The sequence below is a fragment of the Lissotriton vulgaris genome, chromosome 9 (genome assembly GCF_964263255.1).
Source record: "Lissotriton vulgaris chromosome 9, aLisVul1.2, whole genome shotgun sequence".
Taxonomy (NCBI): Eukaryota; Metazoa; Chordata; class Amphibia; order Caudata; family Salamandridae; genus Lissotriton; species Lissotriton vulgaris.
In genome coordinates, this window is record NC_141697.1 from 625,967,456 (window position 1) to 625,994,361 (window position 26,906).

Below are 26,906 nucleotides of genomic sequence, written 5' to 3' on the forward strand. Positions count from 1 at the left end.
TAGGGAGCACTCAAGTTGGTGCATTCCTCAGTTAAGGATTCGCTATTTACCACCAACTATAAGTTGGTGGTAAATAATGAAAACCTTTGAAAAAGCATTTTTTTTTGCTTTTCTAACAGTGTGATGTGGCAGACATGCATGCCCTTAGGGCATGTATGTGTGCCACATGTGCACCCATACACATTTGGGGGTGCAACAGGGTGTCAAAGTGACACCCTGCCACCCTTCAATGTTTTCCCCCTTTTACCGAATCAGTATTTACCGATTCAGTAATTGCCATTCATTCCTATGGGCCTCCAGGCCCATAGGAATGAATGGCAATTACCGAATCAGTAAATAACGATTCAGTAATTACCTAAACTTACCGATTCGGTAATTTTTAACGAAAAATGACCTACATCCCATTTACCTATTCTTAAATACCGAATCGGTATGATTCAGTATTTATGAATAGGAAAATTGCGATTACCTACATCTGGCCCTAAGTGAGCTAGTAATTAATGTATAATTAGTATAAGAATCTTTCTCTGGAATCCTAATATTTAAATAACTGGGTAGCAAAACCGAACCTTGTAAGGAGATGTCGATTAACCAGAAGAGTAATTGGTAGAAGGTACAAGTTATTAAAAACAATGGGCTGATGCTACCGGTACAGCACTTTCGGCATATCAATATCAATTCTATGCTGGCCATCCAGAGGACAAGAAGAATTTGGAAACAATGCTTCAACCCACTCAAGAGACTTGGGGATTGATATACATGCTAAGGTAAACTCATCATCCGTCAGGGCGGTAGAGGCCATCTTCTCCACCAACCCGGCTCGAGTACTGCCTGACACATTATGAGATTACCACTGGCACTGTAGTGATTTCTGTGCCTTCAGAGGAGCCACAGTCACGACGGCCCCTGTGGAGACACTGAACTTTTTTTGGCTTTTTTAATACATTTATTTTTTATTTGCAACATTAAGGAGCATAATAATTAGGCTTTCCTGTTTTCAAGTTCTATTTTAGGTCCATTCTGGTGGGCTTTTTTCAGTGTTTTCAAGTGATTTCAATACCTTATAAGAACTGTGGTTAACAGTGGCCACACATTTTTGCGCCACTAAAAACAACAGAAACAGTGTTTTTCCTGTATTTATGGAATGTTTTGCTTTTATTATTGCTTGCAATCTGCACTGATAGTGCATGGTATATAGACAGTGCATGTACAGTGTATATGAGGTTCAAATACATTTTTATAAATCAAACTTATTGTAGTACACCATACAATACTTTTTAAGTGAGTCTTTGGTCGTGCGTGCCTGCTCTTTCCTTCTTATGTACATTTTTATCTGTGAAAAGGCCCTCTCAATATTGGCACCTAAGACTGGCAATGCCAAAACAACAAGCACACAATTTGCTAACTCTGGTCACTGACATAGCTTTCCATGCCAAAACCGGTGCACCTGTAGATTGCGATTCTCCGGGACAAGTTATGCATCATATTCGTTGAACTGGACTCATATGCCCTCTGAGTTTTTGAAGCAGTCAAAAATGAAGCAGCAGTTTTGAAACTCCAGAGAAAATTCCCCTTTACGGGAGGGATATTGAACTTCTGCAACGTACCACAGTGAGGCTTCATTGACTTCAAAGGCCATGGTTGGGGAAGGGACATTTTTAGGTATCATTGCAAATCATTTGTTATACGTTTGTAAAATAAAAGTTCCTGAAGTGCTCCTCAACATTTCTTAGCTTAGCAAGTAGCAAGGGCTCTAACATGGAACATGTTGCAGTGCCAAAGTCACTAAAACTGTCGCCCAGCCAACTCTCAAGGAGATGTTTCACATCTACACCAATTTTGCTGAACACATGGTAGTCAAGGGTGTTTTCAGACTCAACTTTTTTTATTATGTCCACTACAGCACTCATGTTTCCTGTAAAAATCGAAGACTGCAGTAGAGTGTACTTTTTTTTCACATCACTATCAACATGCGACCAAAGATCCTCACATTTCATGCCCTTTGCATAATAACTCAGCAAACTTTCTGTAAACGGTTGCCACATGAAAAATATAGCACTCACGGCTTCTAGGTTTGAGCCACCACCAGCTAAGTGACACAGTTGGGATGACTCTTTCTTTGATGCGACACAAAGCACAAAATGAGAAATATTTGTGTTCTAGTCCCAGCGCATAACAAAACAGTGGACCAGAATGTCTAAAAAGTCAATAGTTAACTCTGAAGATTAGAAAGCTGCTTCCTGCATACCATGTAACAAGTGGCACGGATGTCTTACAGGGTAACACTTCAGCTCAGGTATTGATTTGACAGGTCATCACACAACCTTTTCATATACATTCCCGAATCACTGCAAATACAAACAATATAACTCCAATCTTTGTTGAACTTGGTAAGAATCGTTTGCATCAGCATTCCAAGTGACACTGCGTTCCATGTTTTCCAAAAGTCTGGGGTCATGTTTTCGCCACTATCCCAGATGCTTGCTGAATGCACTCATTTCACATATACCTGTCATTATGCCTTGCTTGCATGTTTAAAGCTTGGGGTGTTTGGCAATTCACCTACTAACTCACTAGAAAAGGGGACTGCTGTATCAAGGAATGTTACCCATTCTCTGTGGGTACATGTGATGATACATATTGGGAAAGATTCTTATGAAACCAGCCATTTTACCTATCAGTGAACGAATCTAAGATAGACAAAATATCAAATATGATGTTGATATTTCCTGTTTCTCTACAGTTTATAAAATAATTAAACAGGACCTAAAACATGCTTCTAAATCTTGCATCTTTAGACAAAGACCACAAATTTGAAAAAAGCAAAAGCAATAAAAAACAATATTTTAGTGACATCCCTAAACAAGACTCAATCAGAATAATGTTAGCCCAGTCATTTTTGCTGCTACAGTGTATAACTAAGTTACATTATATTGCCCCCTTCGGTAATAAATAAAAATTACTCTTTTACTCTCCTTTTCTTTTATTTGAAAGGCATTTAGTTTGTGGTTGTGCAGATGTTTTTTCAGTGTTTATATGTTTACACTGGTAAGGGTGTTTTCCCTTTTGGTGGGGTTATATCAGTGATTATAGGTTTAAATCTTAAACAGGACAGCCTAATAACAATATAGTAAGGATTACATTATACCGTATAACAGTTTCCTCCGGAGGTATCAAGGTTAGAACAACACAATGAATACAAAAACAATTAAATAAAGTCATCCATGTCTAAACATGATGCAGCCATTTGTTTGATTCAAGTAGTAAAAAGAAGAAGACTGGTCATCTACATTTTTTCATGGCCATGAGCCAGAGCCTCTAGTCAAAGATCCCATGATATTATGCCCAAATATTACACACCCCTGAAGCTTTCATTGGCATCATCTTGCTTCATAGGCTTCTCAAGTTCCTTTGATTCCTCAAAGGCACTGAAAGTTTGATGTGAGGCCACAATCCTGTAGACTCACTAAACGTTGTTGTTTTTCAGACACAGAACCCCAAAGCAGGTGTTTGATTAAAAAAATTAAAAAAAACGTATGCCCCCTACATTATGGAAGCAGCCATCAGAGGGTGGGCTGGTTGTTTTCTTTTGTCTTTGTGATCACCAAGCAGATAGAATATGCGCTACATAGGTTGGGGAGTCTAATGGCATTAAAGCGAGGTCCCTACTCCATCAAGCTATCCATGTAAGTTTCCTGACAGCACAATTAGTGGAGCACCACTGTTGGAAAACTGATCTCTTGCTTTACTCAAAATACAGTGGGTAGACTGGGGGTTTTGGGGGCAGTTTACTCTTTCATGTTTGTGATGGAGTAGCCTGTCGTTCAAACTCTAAATTATGCCCTAAGGCTAAATACTCCTTTAAGATAAATGATTGATCAGTGATTGTTGTGGCAAAGACTCAGATATGTCCACTACCATAAGTATGGTCATTGCATAGGACTGTGGTCCACAGGTTTAGGCACCGTTGATAACCTTAGTATATTTCACAATGATCTGTACCCTATTAACCCACACAAACATTTGTATCAGCATCCATTCACAAATCTAATTCAACTGTAAAGTTTTAAATTAAAAAATAGCTGGGTAATTATTCAATTTCAGTTACAGATCTAACAGCTGAAGTTAAATACAAAACTATTGTAAACGTGATACATTTTAAAAAGCTGTGCCAATTTCTTAAGAGAGCATTGCGAACATGATGCTGACATTTTATATCACAGGAAGTTCATATTTTGTATTTTGAAGAGGGACAATATAGGAGAATATATGTCATTGCCTTTTCTACACTATGAGAAGTTGGTAAAACCAAATGCAAATGACTGACTAATTTAATCTACCTCTATTTTTATCTTATGGCAGAGGGGGCTTTTGACCCCACCTTTTTCTTCAGCAAAGCGGTAGCCAATGTCATATGTTCAATGGTCTTTGGAAATCGGTTTGACTATGAAAACAAGAAATTCCTTACTCTGCTCCAGCTGTTGAATGAGAGCACCCGCTTTGCTAGCTCCTCCTGGGGAGAGGTAAGGTTAATGAAAGCATACTGATTAACCATTATTTCCTGGGTTAGAATTTCACACCAGATTGTAAATCTGACAGCTGTAAGCTAGCAAAAATACTGCATTTTCATATCTATCGTGGAGATTTGTACCCATTTTTTTGAGACAACCCTTTACACAGCATCAAGCCACATATTACTATGTTGCTTTCCCATAACTGCAAAGGATGAAGATCACAGAGTTCAAATAAAGAATTAGAATTTGCACCAATTTCACACAATGTATCTGCACTGGAAGACAGGAGGCAGCTTTAGAATCATACACGCTTCTGTACAAAAGGCTGTATATGTTCATGAAATGTTTCCTATCTATACTGCAGTATCTTCCTGAATAAATGAGTGCCTCAAAACATTTCTTTTCATGTGTTCATATTATATATTTGAATAATTCCCAGGCTGAGAAAATAGACTAGTCTATGAGTTTTGAAATAGTGTCCTAATTGTTTTGTAAAATGTATGTTAGTATGTTATTTTAAAATATGCTTTAATTAATTAGCTTTGAATTAGCAGGTAATATTGAATACAGGAAGGCATTTTAAGCAATATATATTTTCAAGTATGCTTTATAATTTTTTTATATTTAACTGCTAATAAAAAATATTTTGAAACCAGTGCACATTCATACAACTACTGACCAGACTGGAAGTGGGAGTAATTAAAAGTTAAACAAACAAATGTCCAAATTGCAATTGCCTAAGAGGGCTTCACTACTGATTGGAGAACATATCTATACATTTGAAAAATGTGATCTGTCGGTAAATAGCTTACTGCTCCTCTAACAAAACCTACTCCTATACATTTAAATGAATCTTAAAAAACCTTTGATGACTACAAGAATCTTACTATTTTAAAATTAGGGTCATATTGAGTGACAAAACAAATGAGTATCCTGAGTAAACAGAGGTGGATAGGGGATACTAGACTTAAGTAGGTATCTCTCCTTTTAATTATTTTAGTCTATTTATAATAGAATGTGCCTCAAATGACTAAAATCCTATTCCCCCCTCACATTTTGCCAAGCTGATTTCTGCATTGACACCTTAATGCTCATTTACTTCAGCCTGCTCCAAAGGAAAGGCCTGAAGTTTAACAGCTGCTATTCCAGAACAAAGTCATTTAATAGTGGCTCGCATTTGTCTTGAATACAGAATGTTCGCACTCCAGTTGTTCATTATAACTCTGTGGTGAAGCTACAATAGATCATGGAGAGTCAACCAACAGAGTAGTGGTGGTGTTGGTAGAGCATGTTTTCCTCAGCAAGCAAAAACAATGATCTAACATGGATGAGGAAGATATTTATGAATTTATAGAAAATATGCCCTCACTTTAGCTTTCCACACCTAAATTTCTCTGACAAAATAAAACTCATAATTTTTACTGTTATGGCAAATGCTTTCTGTGTTACAGCTCTGATTCTAGCAACATGGCACTCAGATGTGACTCCATTTGTCATAAATAGGGAATGTTATTGGTCTAGCTCCTATTCTAAGTTATTAAAGGACATATGTACAAGCCCCTATCGCCACAGGAACGTCACTTTTTCGGACGTTCCTGTAGTGCTAGGGGCTTCGCCTTCTTTACAAGGCAGCGTTAAACCAATTAAGGGGGCTTAACCCTGCCTTGTAAATAAGGCCCCCTTTCATGCTATGCTTAGCGTGAAAGTGGTTGGCGGTAGGTGTTGCAGTGGACGTTCCACAGCAACAACCATTGATTTTGACGCTGCCCCTATTTACAAGGTGGTGTAAATAGGAGGTAGTGAAAACCTAGTCTTAACTTGGCAAAACAAGGAGAAATGCTCTATTTCTCCTTGCTTTGGCTTTTTTCATGTGTTCTGCCTTGTAAAGCAACACATGGAAAAAAGCAAAATGCCTCTGATTGTTTATGTGTAGGAAGGTGTCCCTTAAGCAGCAAGGTGTCCTTTTAGCAGCGCACATAGAAGTGACAAAATGGCATTTAAAGATTGTTTAAGTGCTGGAAGGGACACCTTCCTACACAGAAACACCCTCCCCCTGCACGCAGACACCCTTGCACTATGGTGCAAAGGTGTCTGCGTTGGCCCTAAGCTGCTAAACATAGTGCCAGCTCAGGAGGAAACTCAAGGCTGCATCATATTCTTGTAAATATGGTGCAGCCTTGAAGTGGTGGATTGAGGTGTTAAGCCATGATGGCCAACGCCTCTCTCTGCCACTTCTTTTTACATATGGCCTCAAATGCTTTACTTGGTTGAGGAAAATATTTGAAAATTTGCAGAAAGTGTGTTCTCATTTTAGCTTCTGGAGCACCATTCATAACATCTATTGGAAATTCATCAAATTTTAGCACAAGCTCCGCATTTCTAACAAGGTGAAATCATGTTAGAACTCACCATCAAAATTTGTATGATACCACCAGAAAATTATTAATTTGTGACTAAAGTTTATCCTCACACTTTAAATGTTTGTGGCTTTTTGTTATGTTCAAAGCCAGGCATTATCTACAATACATTTTAACGGGACAACAATGGCTGCCCCATATCACCCAAAACAATCTAACAGGTGTTTTACCTAAGTAGTAACATGCAGAATACACAATTTACTAAAGGCTTGTATGAATTTGACCCCATATTGTAAGGGTCTGATTTACAATATCAATATTATCAAGAGATGCACTCCCAGGTACTTATTGACCAGGTGGTGTAGGGACTCCAGTTCCAGGCAGTGAATTCACCCTGCTTAAATAGTTGCCTTCACTTACAATTATGGTTGTCCAAATACTAGAGCTGATCTTAAGTTCTATGTTTAACCTTGTTATTCCATAGACATCTGGAGGGATTTGGGTAGTAATTTTAGTTACAGATGTCATCTGGGGCACTACTGATTTCTTAATTGGGTAGCTGTGTAAAGCAGTATAAAGAAAGTAAAAGTGTTAAATTATCTGCTTCCTAGGAGAACCGACTGAATATGAAAACTGGTTATACTGTGATTTGCTCCTGGCAGCTGGGAGTACCAAGTGAAGAAAGAGGGTAGGGGCGAGGAAGTAAATAGAACAAGAGGAAACACAGCTTCAGAGATCGGAAAGGCATTCCTTATGTGGAGAAAATGTACTGTTGGGGTTTTACTGGGAGCGAATGACACCAATATAAGCCAACCCCCTGAAAAGATATGTCTGCCAGTTTCCGCGCATTTCAAGTTAGTAAAGATTTCTCTTAGAAAGGTGCATTCAAATGTAAAAGTCACCAGTATGACCTTTACTTTTAAAGGCATAGCACTAAATTTGAGAAAATCAGTGAGACCTCCTGATGGTGGAAAATATAGTAGCAGTCTTTATCTGATAATTAGCAGGTGCATTTTCCAATTGAGACATTTGGGGCCTCATTTATGAAAAGTGACGCATCGCTGCGTGAAAACAAAGATGTGTCACTATTCACTGCGCTCTCCTTGCAACACCAATGATGCATCATAATTACAGTATGATGCATCATGGCGCAAGGAGTTACAGATGCGTCAGTGTTTCTGACATATCTGTATGGCGCAAAAGTGACGCATTGCTGGAGTGTGTCACAAAAGTGACGCAACTCCAGCAATGTGTCCTTTCACATGGGGCAAGTCCCATGTGAAAGGGCCTGCGTCAGTCTTTAAGGTAGGAGGCCATCAATGTTTTTGTTCCCCGCCTTGTGGGAGTAGTAAGGCTGTTGGTGTGAGTAACTATTCGACAGGGACACAATACGATAAGATGTACAACAGCATATACAACGGCATAACTAGAGGACTAAACCCCCCACAATCAAGCGGGACTAATTCAATTAGTACTCCAACTAGTTGTATGGATGTAGGGGGAGTAACTGGCAAGGACGCTGGCAGTGAGGTCAGCTCAAGGGGTGCCAGTGATAGAGAGGAGAGTCAGTACCCTGTTAAAACAAACAGGTATGCACTAAGAGCCAGGACAGCATTTGATTCAACCAAGGGAAAGCCCGTATACCCCGTACGCATTTCACCCCCAGTTTCTGAAGTGAGGGAACGTGTAAGAAGGGGTAAAGCTAAGCTGAATACCTCAGAAGAATATTGGAGTGTGAAAAACATTAAAAGTAAGGTCAAAAGTAAAGGCGCTAAAGCAGCTGATGCTTGCATAAAAGTTACTCCTTCACTTAAAACTTACTATAAGGTAATGTCTACTACTACCACTACCACCTCTGCTACCAGCTGTTCTCCCTTGCCAGTTCAGCCTGCCCAGCTCACCCAGCCCACTCAGCCCATTCCGTTTACCCAGCTTGCCTCGGCTACTTTGGAAGTAAATGCTATGGGGGTACCATTGCAAGGAGACATAATAGCGAATCCCATGAGCTCTGTTAAAGAGGGGAGTGCAGATAAGCTAACAGCCCCAGTAGAGGCAGAGGTTGTAGTGCATTCAGATATTGGACTGGTAAATAGGTATTCAGCGTTAGGGAGTGACGGATCAGGAGACACCCAATTGGATCCCACAGCAAAGGCTAATAGCTCCGATACACTGAACACAGCGCAATTAGTACAAGTATACCATCCCACCTCATTTAACAGCGCCGACACAGAGATCACTACAGACAAATCAGATGCAACCTCACGCACATTGGCCAACATATTACTAGCTATGAAGGATGAGATTACCAGTAGGTTTACGGTTTCGGAAACCAATCAAGCAGAAATGACCAACAGATTTTCAATTTCTGAGGCTAATCAAGCAGCAATTAAGGCATCTTGTGATGAGTTGGCCAAGAGGCTGGGTGAGGTCACCCTCAGAACTGAGGCAATCGAGTCAGAAATCCCTAAGATCAAGGAATCGATGCGTACCACCGAAGCAGAGGTTACTAAGCTGTCTGTTCAGATTAAAGAACTGAAAGAGGATATTGAGCGTTTGGAGAATTACTCACGCCGGAACAACTTGAGACTCCTGAATGTGCCTGAAGCCCTGGAGGGAGGAGACATTAAGGGGTTTGTAATATCCTTATTGAAGGGAACAGTGTTAAATGATACACCAGAGGTCGATTTGCTTCATGATATACAGAGGGTACATCGCGATCCCTTCAGAAAGAATCTCGCAAAACAGAAACCCAGGAAGATCCTGGTGAACTTTTTAACATATTCCGTGAGAGAGCAGATTTTGTCTTCCGCTCTGAAAGAAGGCTCCATATACTTCAACAGCTCTAATCCCTTTACTTTTCAAATAAGATCAGATATATCACTCATAACTGCAGCGGGGCAGTGGGAGTTGGGGAAAAGGTTGGAGGAGCTAAACAGCATGGGGGCCAAGGCGCAACTGAAATTCCCAGCATTGTTAAAGGTGATGTGGAATAATCACATGCACCAGATCAAAACTGGGGAAGAGGCGGATGCTCTTATTGCAAAGATCAAAGACAGACAAGGGGGGCAAAGGGGGGAAGCAGACCTGAGGGTCTTTTCTTTTTTACACTTATGATGTAATTAGCAGGAATTCAGTATAAATAAAAAAACTGGAATGTTTTTGATACTCCATGGGGTGGAAGATGGCTAAATAGGCTTTTGCCTATTAGAAGGGAGGGTTCCTCAAGGGATGGGGAGGCACAGAGTCACGGGGAGGAGGGTTGGGGGAGGCAGGGGGCATGTGGGTGGGGAGCAGTGGGGAAAAAAGGAAAAAAGTTGACCTCATCTCAACCTTATGTATAGTCTTTTCGGCTATGAAGGGTGCCGAATATTCCAGGTAGAATATGGGGAGGATGGCTGGTGTGGCCCTGAGGGATAGAAAGACCATTTTTGCCTCTTGGAATGGTAATGGTTTGAGGTGTCCCCAGAGACAGAGGCTAATCCTTAAATACCTAGAACTTTCAACTGCACAAATATGCATGTTGCAAGAGACACACCTAAGTCACGAGGAAAGCACCTTAATCTTCTCCAAGGTCCCTTGGGTCAAGAGCTTTAGCGCTTCGCATCAGACATCTCAAAACAGAGGGGTGGCTATATTAATTAAACCAGGTAGGCCCTGTAATATAAAAAAAACCACAGTCAGACTCCTCTGGTAGGTGATTGACAGCCCAATTGGCATTTGAAAATTTTTATTTGATCTGTGCCTCTTTCTACGGCCCCAATATGGACAATCCAACTTATATTCATAAATTACAATCAGGATTGATGTTGGAACCTCCACCCTATGTAATTGGGGGAGATTTCAATGTCCTGTTAGACCCTATGAAAGATAGATCTAATCTGAGTCATTATAAAGGGGCAGTCAAGGTACGTCAGGCATTACCTAATATGATCCATGATATGGATCTGTTCGATCTATGGAGGGCACAAAAAGGAGATTAGCAGGGCTTTACTTTTTACAGCAAAAAGCACTGCCACTCCTCCAGGATCAACTACGTTTTTTTGGATAGAAGGTCAATGGCCAACCTAGGGGAGGTATCAGTTCTCGCGAGCCACCTCTCTGATCACGCATCTTATTTATCAGAGTAAGGAGGTACAGCGGCAATCATTAAGATGGACCCTTAATAGGGCAAAGCTTTTAGACCCCGAGGTGGTAGAAGCAGTACAGGCTCCCTCTCTGGAATTTTTTTCTTTGAATTCAGGTTCCACAACACCGGACGTAGTATGGGACACATATAATGCCTGGTTAAGAGGGAAACTTCATGGAATTATCTGCTACAAGAATAAGATCAAAGCTGAGGCATTAAAGGGGGTTGAAGGGAGGAAAGTAGCCTGGAGAAAGAAAGAGACGGCATTAGCAATAGGGACTCGGAGCAACTCACTCAGATCTTGAAGAATCTGGAAGAGGTAAGATCAGAGTACAGAGGGAAACTAGAAGCCAAATGTAGGGCGCAGTGGAACTCCAGAATGATGCAGAACTATGAATATGGGGAGAAGGTTGGTGCCCTTTTGGCATGGAAAGCAAGAACCTATCGCGCTGGGAATGATATAAAAGAACTTACTATTAATGCTAGCGGGGAAATCTCGAATAAGATCGAGGATATGCAGTCCTGTCTCCTCTCCATTTTCTCTGAACTGTATAGAGAGGACTTGGCTCCTTTACCGAGCTCTATTCAGTCATTCATTAGGAATAAACATCTCCCCGTGCTCTCAGAAGAAAGTAGGAACAAGCTAGAGGCTCCCTTTACGTTAGAGGAGATAGTAGATCAGATTAAGAAATCAAAAAATAAAAAAGCTGCAGGCTCGGATTCACTCCCAAGAGAAATCTATAAACTCCTCAAAGAGGAGCTGTTAGACACACTAGGGGTCACCTTTAACTCAATTTACAGCCTAATTGGGAAGGTTCCCAATACCTGGAAGGAGGCAACAATAGTTCTGATTTTAAAAACTGGCAAAGACCCAAAAAAGGCAGACTCCTATCATCCAATCTCCCTGCTGAATGCCGATTACAAGATCTTTATGGGCATTCTGGAAGGGAGATTTGCAAAACTGATCCCGAGGTTAATACATCCGGATCCGAAAGGGTTTGTCGCAGGGAGATACATTCAGGAACAGTCGCAGCTCTTGATTGGCAACATAGATCTGGGCATTCAGAGGACAGAACCCTTGGCCGTTGTCGCTTTAGACGCGGCCAAGGCTTTTGACAGAGTCTGCTGGGTGTACCTCTGGGAGGTCCTGAGGGCTATGGGGTTTGGCCCAATCTTTATACGAACTTTGCAGAACTGTTACCAGGGTGCCTCCGCGCGAATTCTGCTAAATGGGCTCCTTACGCCGAGCTTTAACATCCAGAGAGGAGCCAGGCAGGGGTGCCCGATCTCGCCTCTTTTATTTATTATACATATGGAACCATTGGCTCAGACATTGAGACTGGATGAATCAATCTATCCTTTTAGATCAGAACAATACAGCTCCAAAATAGCTCTCTATGCCGATGACCTAATACTGTACACAAGTGACCCAGAGACAGCGATTCCGAGGGCGGAGGAGCGTATGCACGAGTTTGGGTCTCTATCCGGGTTCCTTGTCAATAAAACTAAGACAGAGGTGATGTGTTGGAATCTGGAGTGGGCAGGGAGAGTTAGTGTTGAGCTGAGATATCTGGGGATCTATGTAGTAAAGGAGTTGGATAAGATACCTGAGCTTAATCTAAACAGGGTTATAAAGGAAATCGACGGCCTCTTTAGCAGATGGAGGAACCTTCCCTTAACTATCTACGGAAAAACCAACTTGGTAAAGATGGTCATTCTACCTCAGCTGTCTTACCTTTTCTCTTTCATTCCATTAACATTCTCGAATAAAAGCTTAATGAAGGTACAGAGCAAGATTGGGAGTTTTGTCTTGGGTAACAAAGGTGTTCGCATGGTGTGGAAAAAACTTAGACGCAGATTAAAGAAAGGCGGGCTTGCCCTTCCTGATGTAAGGTTATAAGTAGCAGCATTCCAGTTTAAAAGCATGCGGATGCTACTTGTGAAACCAGGGGAGTCAGCCTGGGGAGGTTGTTGGGTGAAATGGTGCGAGTGGAGGGAGGAGGAGACGGCGAGGCTTTTCCATATAAGTTTGGATCACCAAGATTCTTCAAGCGGGTATGCCTGAAGGTTTTGAGGGCGACCTTGGAGTTATGGTATAGGCTCAGACGTAGCTGGGGCATTGGATACTACTCTGACAGTGCCCCCATCTGGGATGCACCGGGAACTCCGGACTGCCTACTGGACAGTTTGGCATTACCTATCAGAAGAGCAGCCATCACCGTTTGGACTGAACTGGTGGACTCCAGGGGGATATATCTATGAGAGTATCTGAGGGCAAAGATCGGGCCAGGGCTCTCTAGATTAAAATATTTACAGTTAACATCATGGTACGAGGCAGATAAGGGGGAGGTCAGAGGGAATAGAGAGATTGAAGGTTTGTGGCAATCTATCCTTCCAATGAATAAGGAAATCTCTATATGGTATAACAACTTTTTGGAAACTGAGGAACATGAGACACCCCCCTAGCAGCCGTGTGGATGGAAACCCCTCTTTGGCCATCAATATAGTCCTTGTATGAGCCCTCTCTAAAGACCTTGTATAAATTTGTCAAGCCCGCTTGTTTAAAAAAAAAAAAAAAAATTGTCATCAATAGACTCTATTATACTCCCGCGAAAATCGCCAAGTTTGCCCCAGAACCAGCTCCTAAATGCCCCAGACGCTTGACACCTCTTGCTAACAACTTACACATCTTCTTTGAGTGTCCAGCACTTGTAAGATTTTGGACTGAGGTGGGCGACAACATTCGTGATATCTTTAATACCATCATAGAGATTAATATTTCATTAGTGTTTTTTGGAGATGACGGTTGCCTTAGTCAGACCCTCTCTCAAAAGGACAGATGTCTATTAATTTATTTTATTTTGCTGGCCAGAAGGGAAGTTTGCAAGAGGTGGAAAGACCTCCTACCCCCACAAAGGGATGACTGGCCTAAAGCCTCATTTTCCATGGCTCGTTTAGACTACGAAGGTGTAGAAGATAAGCAAACAAATATCTGGCATCCCTTTGTGAGTTGGGGAAAAAATTTAAGATTAATTTAACATAATTGGTCCAATGATTACACGAGGTTCCCTCACAAAAAAGGGATCGGTCGGATGACCCAAGCGAGTGCGGTAAGCCGTAGGGGCCACAGATTACAAAAGCGGCTTCATAAGACCCGCAGAGGCTTGAAAGGTGAGATTAGGACCAAAAAAACCCCCAAAAAGATCTTAACTCCCTGGTTTTGGAAATGTAGAAAATAAATACACATTGAGGCAAAGTGATAGCTATAGGTTGAAGATGCTGAAGGTGTGTGAATAAAGGTATCGTTAGAAAAAGTCAGGGCTCTGTGTACCTCTGTTATGGCTGGAGTAGGTGGGATCAGCCCCTAGGGGCCCCTCCAACCCAGCCAGAACGTAATCACATCCCTCCTCAGGACCAATTATCCAGGCACCTGGTACCTACTTGAGGATGGGGAACTCGCAATATACAAGCTCATATTATTAAAAACACCACTAAATCTATAGGGATACTAAGAATACTCACTGATTACTAGGGATATCCATACCCTACACCACACTTATTCACATCAGTTGGTCTCGCGGCCACCCTGACCCAGACCGTTCTACCCTAGGGCAGATATGACACACAATCCGGTGCGTCTACACATGGGCCTGCAGAACCCAATGCTCCCTTTTCCAAACTGTTTGCAATCCTGCAAAACTACACACTAGTTCGACCTCCTAGTGCTCTCACTTATTCAAGCCACAATCTAGTGGGTATAGGCACTGGTAATCCTCCCCAGTGTTCTCACTAACGCCGTATATCAACGACGACCACATTCCTATGAATACCTATATATATATATATTGGGAAGTCTCTTCACTAAGGGTCTGCTACTACAATATTAGGAGTTAGCCAATTAATCTCATATATCTCCTACTCTTGACATCATAGGTCCACTCACTCCCTATTTATGTGATCACCACTTACCTGATTGGGATTACTCATCCATTCATGCAAACACTAAACACCTAGGAGTGTTGTTTACCTAGATTGAACAAGAATACAAGGCAAAGGCCAGTTTGTTACAAACTGGGGGGGTTATTTTATTACAACAATATAAACATTTACACAGATCTGTGACTGACAAAGACTATAGGTAGAACACTCAGCTGAAAGAGAAAAGATTAAACATAACAGGAACACTCCGCTGAAAGAGAAAAGATTTAAACATACAATGGCCTAGGGAATAAGGACAAGATTAAGATGCAAGTGTAAAGTAAACTAATGTGATAAAAACAATATCACCTGATTAGTGTGAAGTCTTGTTCTAGCTGTCATCTGGGTTCCTCTCTCGTCTGTGCCTTGGCTCATCTCAGACTTCCTCTCTCTCTCCTGCACTCTTGGGTACACCTCTGCGCTGATCACTTTGCACTGGACTCCTTTCCCCCTCACGAACTGTCTCCACCTTCCAGCTTCAATCTTAATAGTTCCTGCCGCTCTGATCACCGTTCATTCCACTAGCTTATTCACTCTGTCTCTGCGCCACTGTCCAATTAACTCCATCTGCTCCCATAGGTTAGTCCACGATCTCTCCTCCGTCTCTTCTAAAAGGCATTACTTCAGACTCCAGCTATTCACACCTCCTCCTGATAAGCAACTGCTTCTGACTGCTTCCTTCAGTTCCAGCTCACTATTCAACTCAGCTCTTCTCCAGCTTGAACCCTCTCTCTCTGCCAACTCCACTCCACTGCTTTCCACTCCTCCACCTTAACACGACCCTCTGGCTTCGCCACCTTCACTCGACTCTCACTCTGCTCGACTCCCTCTCTGCTTAACTAACTGACTCCGCCTCTGCACTTCACTGATATAGAATGCTGTTTCCTCATGGAAAGTTCCAGCCATCAGCCTGCCGCCCACCAGGTCTCTGCATCACCTCGCATCAAGGACACACACCCAGCCAGCCGGCCTTTTGTTGTGTCTTCTACACAGAGAATAATACAGCCTACCGATAAGGGCTGGCCCAGACCGGTTCTCTCCAAGTGAAAAACAGCCTTAACTATAAACTTTGCCTTTGCCCTGAAAAGCCTCTCAGCTTCATCAAGATGGAGTCCCTCTAGCTCTAGGCCTGTAGGCCTGAAAGGGGTGAAATGCTCCTCAGCTCTGTCAGAATACCTACATAAACCATACCAATGTGTCTAATATATCAAAGCCAATAGGCAATAGACAGGTTAAAGTCAAGAATAAAAGCATATTAAGCAGCTATCCTCTTCTAGGTCTGGAAAAAGGGCTTAAAAGGGCCAACACAGGCTAAGAATACCTATACTAGATGTGAGCAAGATTAATGATCTATATCACTGCTAAATAAAGCCAAAAACTCTGCCATTACACTGCACCCTTAGATCCTTATCTTGCGAACATCAATAAACAACAACATCCATCTAAACAAACATCAACATAATCTATCCAACATAGGCTAAGAATACCTATCCTAGATGTGAGCAAGATTAAGATCTATATCACTGCTAAATAGAGCCCAAAAACTCTGCCATCCACCCTTAGATCCTTATCTTGCGAACATCTTATAAACAATAACATCCAGATAAACAAACATCAACACAATCTATCAACAAATCAAAACCTAAAAAACTCCCTAAAAACAATGACAACTCAAGGAAATTCCACCTGAAACTCAATTGTAGGGAATACAAACCTAACAACCAACTGAAAACAAATCAAAGCACCCTTGACTTGAATGCTGAAACATATCTGAGATTGGATCTGATAACAACAGAAACTAACCAAAGCATCCTCAAACTAAATGTGCCTCAACTTCTAGTGATAACTGGTGAAATCTAGTGATGTAGGGACTTATGTGTTGAATGAAAACAGCAAGGGGCCTAAATGGGGCCTACTTCGGACAACTTAAGCCTAAATGAGGCCTACCTACTATTGTCAACTTAAGAACTAAATGTGTTTCAACTCCTAATGAGAAAACAACAAAGGGCCTAAATGAGCCCTACCTACTATTGTCAACTTAAGAACTAAATGTGTTTCAACTCCTAATGAGAAAACAAAAAAGGGCCTAAATGATCCCTACCTACTATAGGCAACTTAAGCTAATGATGACTCATGAAACTATTGGTGTAGGGGCTTGTTTGTGGGATGAAAATAACAATGGGCCTAAATGAGGCCTACCTACTGACATTTGTCAATTTAAAGTGAAATCTGAGAAGTAGACATGACAAACTGTGTCAAGGTTTGGGCAAACATTAATACATAATCATACTAAAAGACACACCACCCAGAACAATCCAAAGTTTAAGGTAACCACCCTTTGATCAATCAAGGTGAAAATGTAAGAACAGTAAAAAAACAACCCCATTTCTACAAGATAGCTGGTGTAACACCAAGCTTAAAACATCCATTTTACATCATACTGTGGAACACATGTGTGCAGCACCATACAAAAAAAAAAGTCCTTCATTGGCAAGAACTGTTTTGAAGAAAACAGAAAAACTATAATAGGTGACATGTTTGTGTTTTTTCTTAAAAGTGGGGCCTGCTCGTAGTGATTGCAAAAAAAAAATAATGCAGGCCAAGGAATTATGCAATCAAGTTCATTGGGAAAAAAAAAGTCAATTTTTATTTTTCAGTGTAGGCCACCACCCTGCATCTTCGGTATCCGGACACTTCCTCCGATGCGGCCATCCATCACCCTTCCGGTCTGGTCTGGTCTGGCCTGGTCTGATTCCATCATCCAAAAATAATAAACTAAAATAAAAACATGAAAGTAAAAAACTAAAACAAGAAAGGAAGTGGAAGGGGGAGGGGCCCACGCACAACCACAACCCAGCAATCCTAGAGACAAGAAAACAAGTATCATTATTCTTGCAAATTAACATTTTCCATTTAAAAAGCACCCCGGGTGCCTTTCATTATTGAAAAGAAAATATCCTAATTAATTAAAAACATTCAAAATTTAATTTTTAAGTTTATTGAGTGGGGCCTAACATACCCTAATCCTCTCTAAGCCAGCCCCTCCCTTCAGAGCAGGAGCCAGGCTACAGTATGAAGTAATTTGAATTACCGCCAAATGATGACCTCACAGCAGGAGCAGGGCACTGCAAGCCTCCCATTTCCCTGGTCAGAGAAGCCCGCCCAGGCCCACTGCAACTAACTAACTCCAAGGGCAAGAGTCTGCAAGAGTCCCTTATCAACAGGCAATGAAGCCGCCTGCTTCAACAGCCAGGAAGAGCCAGGTCCCCCCGCCCTTACAATAAACAAGCCGTTCGCGGAAGAAAATTGGATTGTAGCCAATCATAACGAACAGGGACGTGATCGGAACCTGCAGGGGGAAGGAAAAAAAACTTGTCTGCACAAACCAGCTGGTCTGCCAAGGTCGACAAACAAATTTCTTGCTTGTTCCCAGGCCTGATTGTGCTAACCAACGAAAGCTAGCATTTTAAAAAAAAACAATTCTGTTACAGTGTACTGCTAATTAAAAGCTCCAGTTTCTAAAAAGACTTTTGTCTAACTAATTCAGCTAAAGGCAAGACATTTAAAATATGGGCACTTATTTAGAAAGGGGCAACTAAGTTTTGCACACAAGATTATACATTCTGCATTTGAAAAAAAAAACGAATTAACATGGACCATTGTCAGCTGCTGAAAGAGAAATAATTTTAAAACAACATAATTGTACATTACAATGTAATTTAACATGTAAGCCATCTAAGCCAACCTAATAAAAGGGCCACATTCCTACACTATTAAACAACCTATTATTTTCTAACTGAGTTGGTTAACTTATTAAGGCTGGTTTTGCTGACACATTTATAAAAGAATACATTTTAATTTACATTTGGGAAAATAATAATGTTACATTTAATATTTTTTTTTCAAAGGCACACGGTTGCCTTTCACTAATTAAAAGCACATGTTACCATGCACTGTCGGGCAAGATTGATTATTCTCAACCTGTGATCATTGCAACCAGCACATTCCTGTCTAGATGGAAACCCCTCAAAGAAATAATTAATGAAAACAGCTCCGTAGCGTGCACTCTAACAGGGCCATTTTTTTTTAACATTTCACTCATTTTCTCTCTCCGTGCAAACCCTTTATCTCAATCCGACTGGTTGATTTATAACCACATCAGTTCCAAGGCAAACCCACACAAATTCGTAGACGCATTTCAAAAAGAATGTGAAATGAACAGAACCCTTTGCAAAGCACAAGATATTACCTTTCCGTCAAGAGGTTGACAAAGCACATAGGCAGACCAAGGAACCAAAAAAAAAGTCAAAATCAAACCATCAAATAATCTACTGACTTTTATAGTCAGGTCAGATAACCATGCATGTTGACAGCATGTTAAAAATAAAGACTGCCATCTCAACTCAAGATATTAACCCTTTGGCAGCTCAAGCACAATCATTCCCCAATGTCCATGGATACATGGGAAAGTCATGAGCACATTTCTTCACGTTTACAGATAACACGTACACATATTTTCAAAAACGTTATCCCCAAGCACCCGAGAGAGATCCAGCTCTCTCCTGCCTAACGTAATGATAACATGCCCTGTCCAAGCCATGACCACATGGCGCTATTCACAACCCATATTTACAAGACAAACTCTTCACAAACAATATATCCAAGGCGCAATGCACAAGGAACACAGTAGATCAACATGAGAACCTGCATCTCACAAGCCACAATAATATGGCGCTATTCACAAGTCATATTTACAAGGAGCTATATTCAAAGAACTCCACAGAACATATTACAATGAACACATTTCACATTGCACAGCATAAGCAGATGCAGCAAGCAATTTAATGGGCAATTTAAAAGCACTTTTTACACACATTTATACAATTGGACCATCACAAAGATGTAACTGGCTTCCTCATGTAATGCCATCCTTCAACTCTGACAGTTTAAACACCAAGATGAAAACCATTCCTTCCACCCTGAATAAGCCAAATGCCATGATGTAATGCAATCTCCTCACGCTGCAACTGTTCAAGCCCATAGGTCTAACAGGCTACATAAACTGCAACATTACGCCAGATGGAACCAGCCTTCAGGGCACTCCCTCAGAACACATGGGAAACTCTCTAAGCACATGGCCAGATCACACAGGTTTCGTAAACTGTTCGTAGACGCCAGATGTTATGTCTGGCGCTCAGGGCACTCCCAAAAGAATCCAAGCACATGGCCAGGCACACAGGATAAGTAAGCAGTCCGTGACGCCAGATGTTATGGCTGGATTTTCTGAGTAGGTGGGATCAGCCCCTAGGGGCCCCTCCAACCCAGCCAGAACGTAATCACATCCCTCCTCAGGACCAACTATCCAGGCACCTGGTACCTACCTGAGGATGGGGAACTCGCAATATACAAGCTCATATTATTAAAACACCACTAAATCTATAGGGATACTAAGAATACTCACTGATTACTAGGGATATCCATACCCTACACCACACTTATTCACATCAGTTGGTCTCGCGGCCACCCTGACCCAGACCGTTCTACCCTAGGGCAGATATGACACACAATCCGGTGCGTCTACACATGGGCCTGCAGAACCCAATGCTCCCTTTTCCAAACTGTTTGCAATCCTGCAAAACTACACACTAGTTCGACCTCCTAGTGCTCTCACTTATTCAAGCCACAATCTAGTGGGTATAGGCACTGGTAATCCTCCCCAGTGTTCTCACTAACGCCGTATATCAACGACGACCACATTCCTATGAATACCTATATATATATATATTGGGAAGTCTCTTCACTAAGGGTCTGCTACTACAATATTAGGAGTTAGCCAATTAATCTCATATATCTCCTACTCTTGACATCATAGGTCCACTCACTCCCTATTTATGTGATCACCACTTACCTGATTGGGATTACTCATCCATTCATGCAAACACTAAACACCTAGGAGTGTTGTTTACCTAGATTGAACAAGAATACAAGGCAAAGGCCAGTTTGTTACAAACTGGGGGGGTTATTTTATTACAACAATATAAACATTTACACAGATCTGTGACTGACAAAGACTATAGGTAGAACACTCCGCTGAAAGAGAAAAGATTAAACATAACAGGAACACTCCGCTGAAAGAGAAAAGATTTAAACATACAATGGCCTAGGGAATAAGGACAAGATTAAGATGCAAGTGTAAAGTAAACTAATGTGATGAAAACAATATCACCTGATTAGTGTGAAGTCTTGTTCTAGCTGTCATCTGGGTTCCTCTCTCGTCTGTGCCTTGGCTCATCTCAGACTTCCTCTCTCTCTCCTGCACTCTTGGGTACACCTCTGCGCTGATCACTTTGCACTGGACTCCTTTCCCCCTCACGAACTGTCTCCACCTTCCAGCTTCAATCTTAATAGTTCCTGCCGCTCTGATCACCGTTCATTCCACTAGCTTATTCACTCTGTCTCTGCGCCACTGTCCAATTAACTCCATCTGCTCCCATAGGTTAGTCCACGATCTCTCCTCCGTCTCTTCTAAAAGGCATTACTTCAGACTCCAGCTATTCACACCTCCTCCTGATAAGCAACTGCTTCTGACTGCTTCCTTCAGTTCCAGCTCACTATTCAACTCAGCTCTTCTCCAGCTTGAACCCTCTCTCTCTGCCAACTCCACTCCACTGCTTTCCACTCCTCCACCTTAACACGACCCTCTGGCTTCGCCACCTTCACTCGACTCTCACTCTGCTCGACTCCCTCTCTGCTTAGCTAACTGACTCCGCCTCTGCACTTCACTGATATAGAATGCTGTTTCCTCATGGAAAGTTCCAGCCATCAGCCTGCCGCCCACCAGGTCTCTGCATCACCTCGCATCAAGGACACACACCCAGCCGGCCGGCCTTTTGTTGTGTCTTCTACACAGAGAATAATACAGCCTACCGATAAGGGCTGGCCCAGACCGGTTCTCTCCAAGTGAAAAACAGCCTTAACTATAAACTTTGCCTTTGCCCTGAAAAGCCTCTCAGCTTCATCAAGATGGAGTCCCTCTAGCTCTAGGCCTGTAGGCCTGAAAGGGGTGAAATGCTCCTCAGCTCTGTCAGAATACCTACATAAACCATACCAATGTGTCTAATATGTCAAAGCCAATAGGCAATAGACAGGTTAAAGTCAAGAATAAAGGCATATTAAGCAGCTATCCTCTTCTAGGTCTGGAAAAAGGGCTTAAAAGGGCCAACACAGGCTAAGAATACCTATACTAGATGTGAGCAAGATTAATGATCTATATCACTGCTAAATAAAGCCAAAAACTCTGCCATTACAACCTCCTCAACTCTCTGCCTAATTTTTTTGCCAAAAATTTAGCATTTAGAAGTCTATGTTCTCCTGTTCATTTGATTCCCCATAAAATGGGAAGGAGATGTTAGACATTAAACTCCATGGGAAAGAACGTAGTAGTCTCTCTTTCACTATATATATGTTAGCAAGTGATGATCTTGATCAGTATTAAACCTGACCAGAACCACCAACAACAATTTGCCCAGACCAACTGAGAGGCAAGGCTCATAGTCACTCGAATACTCCAATATCCTCAGAAACCAGTTCTGCAATTTTATCAAATTACTGATCCACCAACTCCTTAACTTCAGTATCATCCAGGCTCGCTGTTCAATTGTAAAATGTCAATGGCTTCCTAAGGCTTGTTGGACACTGAATGTAAAATCTACATGCCAACAACAGAATAAAACTGGCATTGCATGTGCCAAATTAGGGGCAAATCATGATACATTAGTGGGACACAGAATCACCATCTGCTGATATGGCTTTGGCACATAATGAGAAAAAATGTTTGCATTGTAATGGGTAGACTACACACTAAACACAATCCTTAAAGGCATAAAGGAGCAATAGAAGCCCTTGGGCCGAAAGAAGGACTGTGTGCAGCTTCAATTGATATTTCACTTTAAAGCCCACGGAGACCTTACATTCTACATGGGGCACACACTAGCATCTTTGAAGATCTCTAGGCAGGCACAACCACCTCACAACACCAAACAAAAGTTCAGAAACATCCTTTTTTTTCAATGCACCAAAAAGTTCATCCTCGAAATCCAGATTCGCAGACATCTGTTACAAGGAGGCTTCTTTTGTGATATTTTAACGATGAACATTAATGTTTAAACCCAAACATGGGCAGACCATGCATCACTTTCAACGTCACCAGTATATCTCCAGTTACTGCTCTAACTTTGATAAGGGAAACTAAAAAACTCACCAGAAGCTTTGCATGAGCAGAAGAGGAAGAAGAGTGGCTAACTTTGTTATATAGCATGCACACAAAGACTGCAGTCAGCATGCTGCCAAGTGACTGGGCGCCACAGGTTAAAGGATGCTGAGACTTATTTGGTGTCTGGTAGTTCTAAGGTAAGAAGGTTGCTCCTTGTTCCTCTGCAAAAGAGAATGATAGACGGATCAGGTGTCACTGGCAAAGGCCACAAATAACTGGATGGATAAAGCTGGTAAGCATAAAACACCTCCTAACAGACTTCATGCCAGAAAATATTTGAATATAACTGAAGAAGCTCACTCAAGAAGGATGAGCACAACTGGCCAAGACTGGACTAAAGTACAATATCAGACTGAAGTGACAATTGGTGTGAAATTGTTGAAGAAACTACAATTACATTAGAATGGCGAGATCAAACTTGAACGGGATGGGTTTTTTGTGAGCTAGTAAGAGTATCTGGTTTGTGGGGTAACGGTGAAGCTATGGACAGCTGCCCTTCCAAAGGATGTCAAATGTGAAGTTTTTCCTAAAATCTCCCATGAACACCAGGGATTCCAGAAGTTTTTTGATTTTTTTAAAATATTTTTTTATTTTCAAACAATGTTTCCCCCCCCCCCCCCCCCCTGCACAGGACATTTTAAATCAAGAAGAGAGGAGAGAGAAAAAAAATACACAAACACAAAAAAACACAATATACATACATCCATATAGATCACATTAAATCAGTATCATTAGCTAGCATAGACCAAAGTTTTAACTATTTAAGCAAGGCCGTATTAATTAGGGTTACTTATACATTTCTTAAGTCATGTAAAAGACGAAAAGCGAAACAATAGTCATAAAACGTATAAATCAATATCCTTAGTCCTGTTAGTGAAGAAAAAAAAATAGGGCCCTTCAACTCTCTTAAAGCCCTGGCTTAATGTAAGTAATAAGATTAAACAACTAAATTAGGTTGACTACGTTAAACGGAAAGTAGTTACTTTTCCTTCCACTTATTGAGTGGATCCCATATTTGTAGCCCTTGTGCTCTTACCCTCTTACCCTTTCTAGCATAGATCCCCTTTTCTAAATTATAGACACTTAGCAGCCTAGCTACCCACTGATGCAGAGTAGGTGGGAGACGGTCAAGCCAAGCCGATGCAATACAGATTCGGAGCACTGCCATGGCCACAAATAGGAAATAGTCGTGTTGGGATTGATGGGTTTCCTCAGCCAACCCCAATAACATCCTACCTGGAGTTAGCTTAATGATTCAATGGATTTAATTAGAGGTTGTAAGTGGGGGCAAGTGTCGAATATATGTGTTATATCTGCCTCTGAACTATCACAGCGTGGGCAGGTGGTCCCCTGTGTCCCTCCCCATTGTGCGATTCTTGTTTGCGTGTAATATAACATAAATGGTCTTATAATGTTGTGCTTGGAGGGCTGCCGAGCAGAGAATTTCCTGGCCTAGCTGCAATGACCTCCGAAATACCACCTGCTCTATTCCTAGCTTGTTTGCCCATTTAGATTCAAATTTCACAAGGTCATCCTCTCTATTGACAATAAGCTCAGCATACAGTTTTTTGATTGTACAAACATGTCCCCCCTCGATGATCCCCAAAATTATGTTTTCGTCAAACCCCCTTGGTCCCCCTTTTTTGCTAGAAAGGAAACTCCTAACCTGCAAATACTTAAAGAAGTTCCTTGAGCTGAAGCCAAATGTAGACTGTATTTCAGTGAATTGGCGCATTCCTTCGGGCCCGATCATATCCTCCACTTTTTTCAACCCCGACTTCCCCAATCTAAAAATAATGTATCTGAAAAGATCTCCTGTGGTAGTGTAGGGTTGTAATATAGCCTAGTGTAGGCGTTAAACCTTTCCAACCCAAATCTTTTCGTAAACGCCTTCCAAACCTTGTATGCTGCAATCACCGTTTTGAATCTAGTTCTCTTGAAGTAGCTCGGTTCGGTGTACTTCAAGAAAGCGTTCTGTACTTCATCCCCGAGTACTAATCCGTAGATAGAGATAGACCCAGAACGTACCGCTGATTCAGACTCCGCACCCCCTATAAGCCCCATCATTTGCTGAAGGGCTGCTTCCTAGTAGTATAATCTAAGATCAGGCAAAGCCCACCCCCCTCTATCCCTTGGTAGTTACATGAATCTCAGTGCTCTTCTTGTTTTTCCATGCGCCCAGATAAATCTGTTTATCATTTGCTCCATTATGTTAAACCATTTGGCATCAAACAAGAGCAGGATTGCCCTGAACAAGTATAAACATTTGGGTAGAAGGGTCATTTTTACAATATTGACCCGCCCTACTATTGACATGTGAAGGTTATGAACCCTATCTAGATCCTTCTTCGCCTTATTGACTACTGGGCTTATATTGATTTCTACTAGTTTATCGAGCTCAGCAGTGATATTCACCCCTAAATAAACCCCAGCCTGAACCACCCGCAACTCTGTGCACTTTGCCTGATCATTTTTGATGATTTTGGTTTTAGACGTGTTCATGGCGTACCCTGCGACCCGACCAAACTGCTATGCTTCTCTTCTACTGCACTAATAGCCTCTTTGGGTAAGGGTGTAATAACCGCCATGTCATCGGCGTAGGGATTCCAGAAGTAAAGCAAGTTTTAATCCAAGACGGTGGGTTGCCTATGTAATGTTAACAGAGGTTCATAATTTAAAATATTGCTGTGTTCTTCTTTGATGCCAGTTCCTGTTGGCTTCATATATAGGGGACACTTTGCAAGTGCTGAATCGATTACAGTGTATTTGTTCCCTATTTTATATTTTGATCTTCACTTTTTGCAGTCGTTTTTGTCCACAATGTTTGCAACCTCATATTTCTTTGACTGTTCTGGAGTTGTTCTCTAGGAGTTTATCTTGGCTTTTATCTCCTTCCTTATGTCAAAAAAGTTTTTTGCCTTGCTGATATTTCTCAATTAAATCTTAATTTTCAATCAAGAGACACGAAATTGCCAAAAGTTGTTTTCCATTGTGTGTTTTTCCTCCTCAGTGTCACCCTTTTAAGGAGACACTTGACAACTTTCATGCATACTGTTATGTATCAGTGGCATCAAGTTGCTGGTTGGTATCACCATATCATTGGCCAATCAAGGATGTGACTGGTAGAGTTCAATACTTCACACTTACTATTAAGAGTACCTATCGACTAAGGGGGTCTTTACATGTTTACCAATATATATGCTAAACCACTGTTGTAATGGAGGCAGTAAGCTCCTCCCCCGCCCAGCTAGCACATGCACAGTGGATCCACTTTGAGGTGGGGGTAACATGCTGTTAAATCTGCATTGCATGCCTGCATGGTGAAATTTGAAATGAAAACAAGGTGATGGATGAAATGCTTGAATCAATCTTAGCCGCTGGTGATCGTTCAGAGCTGCACTCGAGTCCAAATTGTTTGCCCACCATGCCACCTTAGTTTGGACCCAACCATATGCAAATCAGTCTTCATCTTGCTGCAATAGCAACAGTACAGTCCGTATTGCCAGACCAGGTCCTCTTCAACTGGAACTCAAACAACCCAAGACCATTTTCACCCACATTGGAGCTCTTAAGTTGAGTGCATCGGGGTACCAGTGGCACAGTGAGAACAGAACCCCACATCTGGGCATACCCGTTGCACTTAGGGTGGCAACAACAAC

The 26,906-nt window shown here is 41.6% G+C and overlaps 1 protein-coding gene across 2 annotated transcripts in view; it reads left to right on the top strand.

The window, feature by feature from the left end:
• Window positions 1-26,906, top strand: part of LOC147691984 (cytochrome P450 2G1-like) — a 339,761-nt gene that overhangs the window by 114,292 nt on the left and 198,563 nt on the right. For both annotated transcript variants that reach the window (XR_015299981.1, XM_086938274.1), the window contains exon 4: window positions 4,363-4,523. Coding sequence is in view for 1 of the 2 variants with exons in the window: in XM_086938274.1 (XP_086794400.1) it covers window positions 4,363-4,523 (161 nt within the window). In the remaining variant the exon portion in view is untranslated. The remainder of the gene's footprint in view (window positions 1-4,362; window positions 4,524-26,906) is intronic.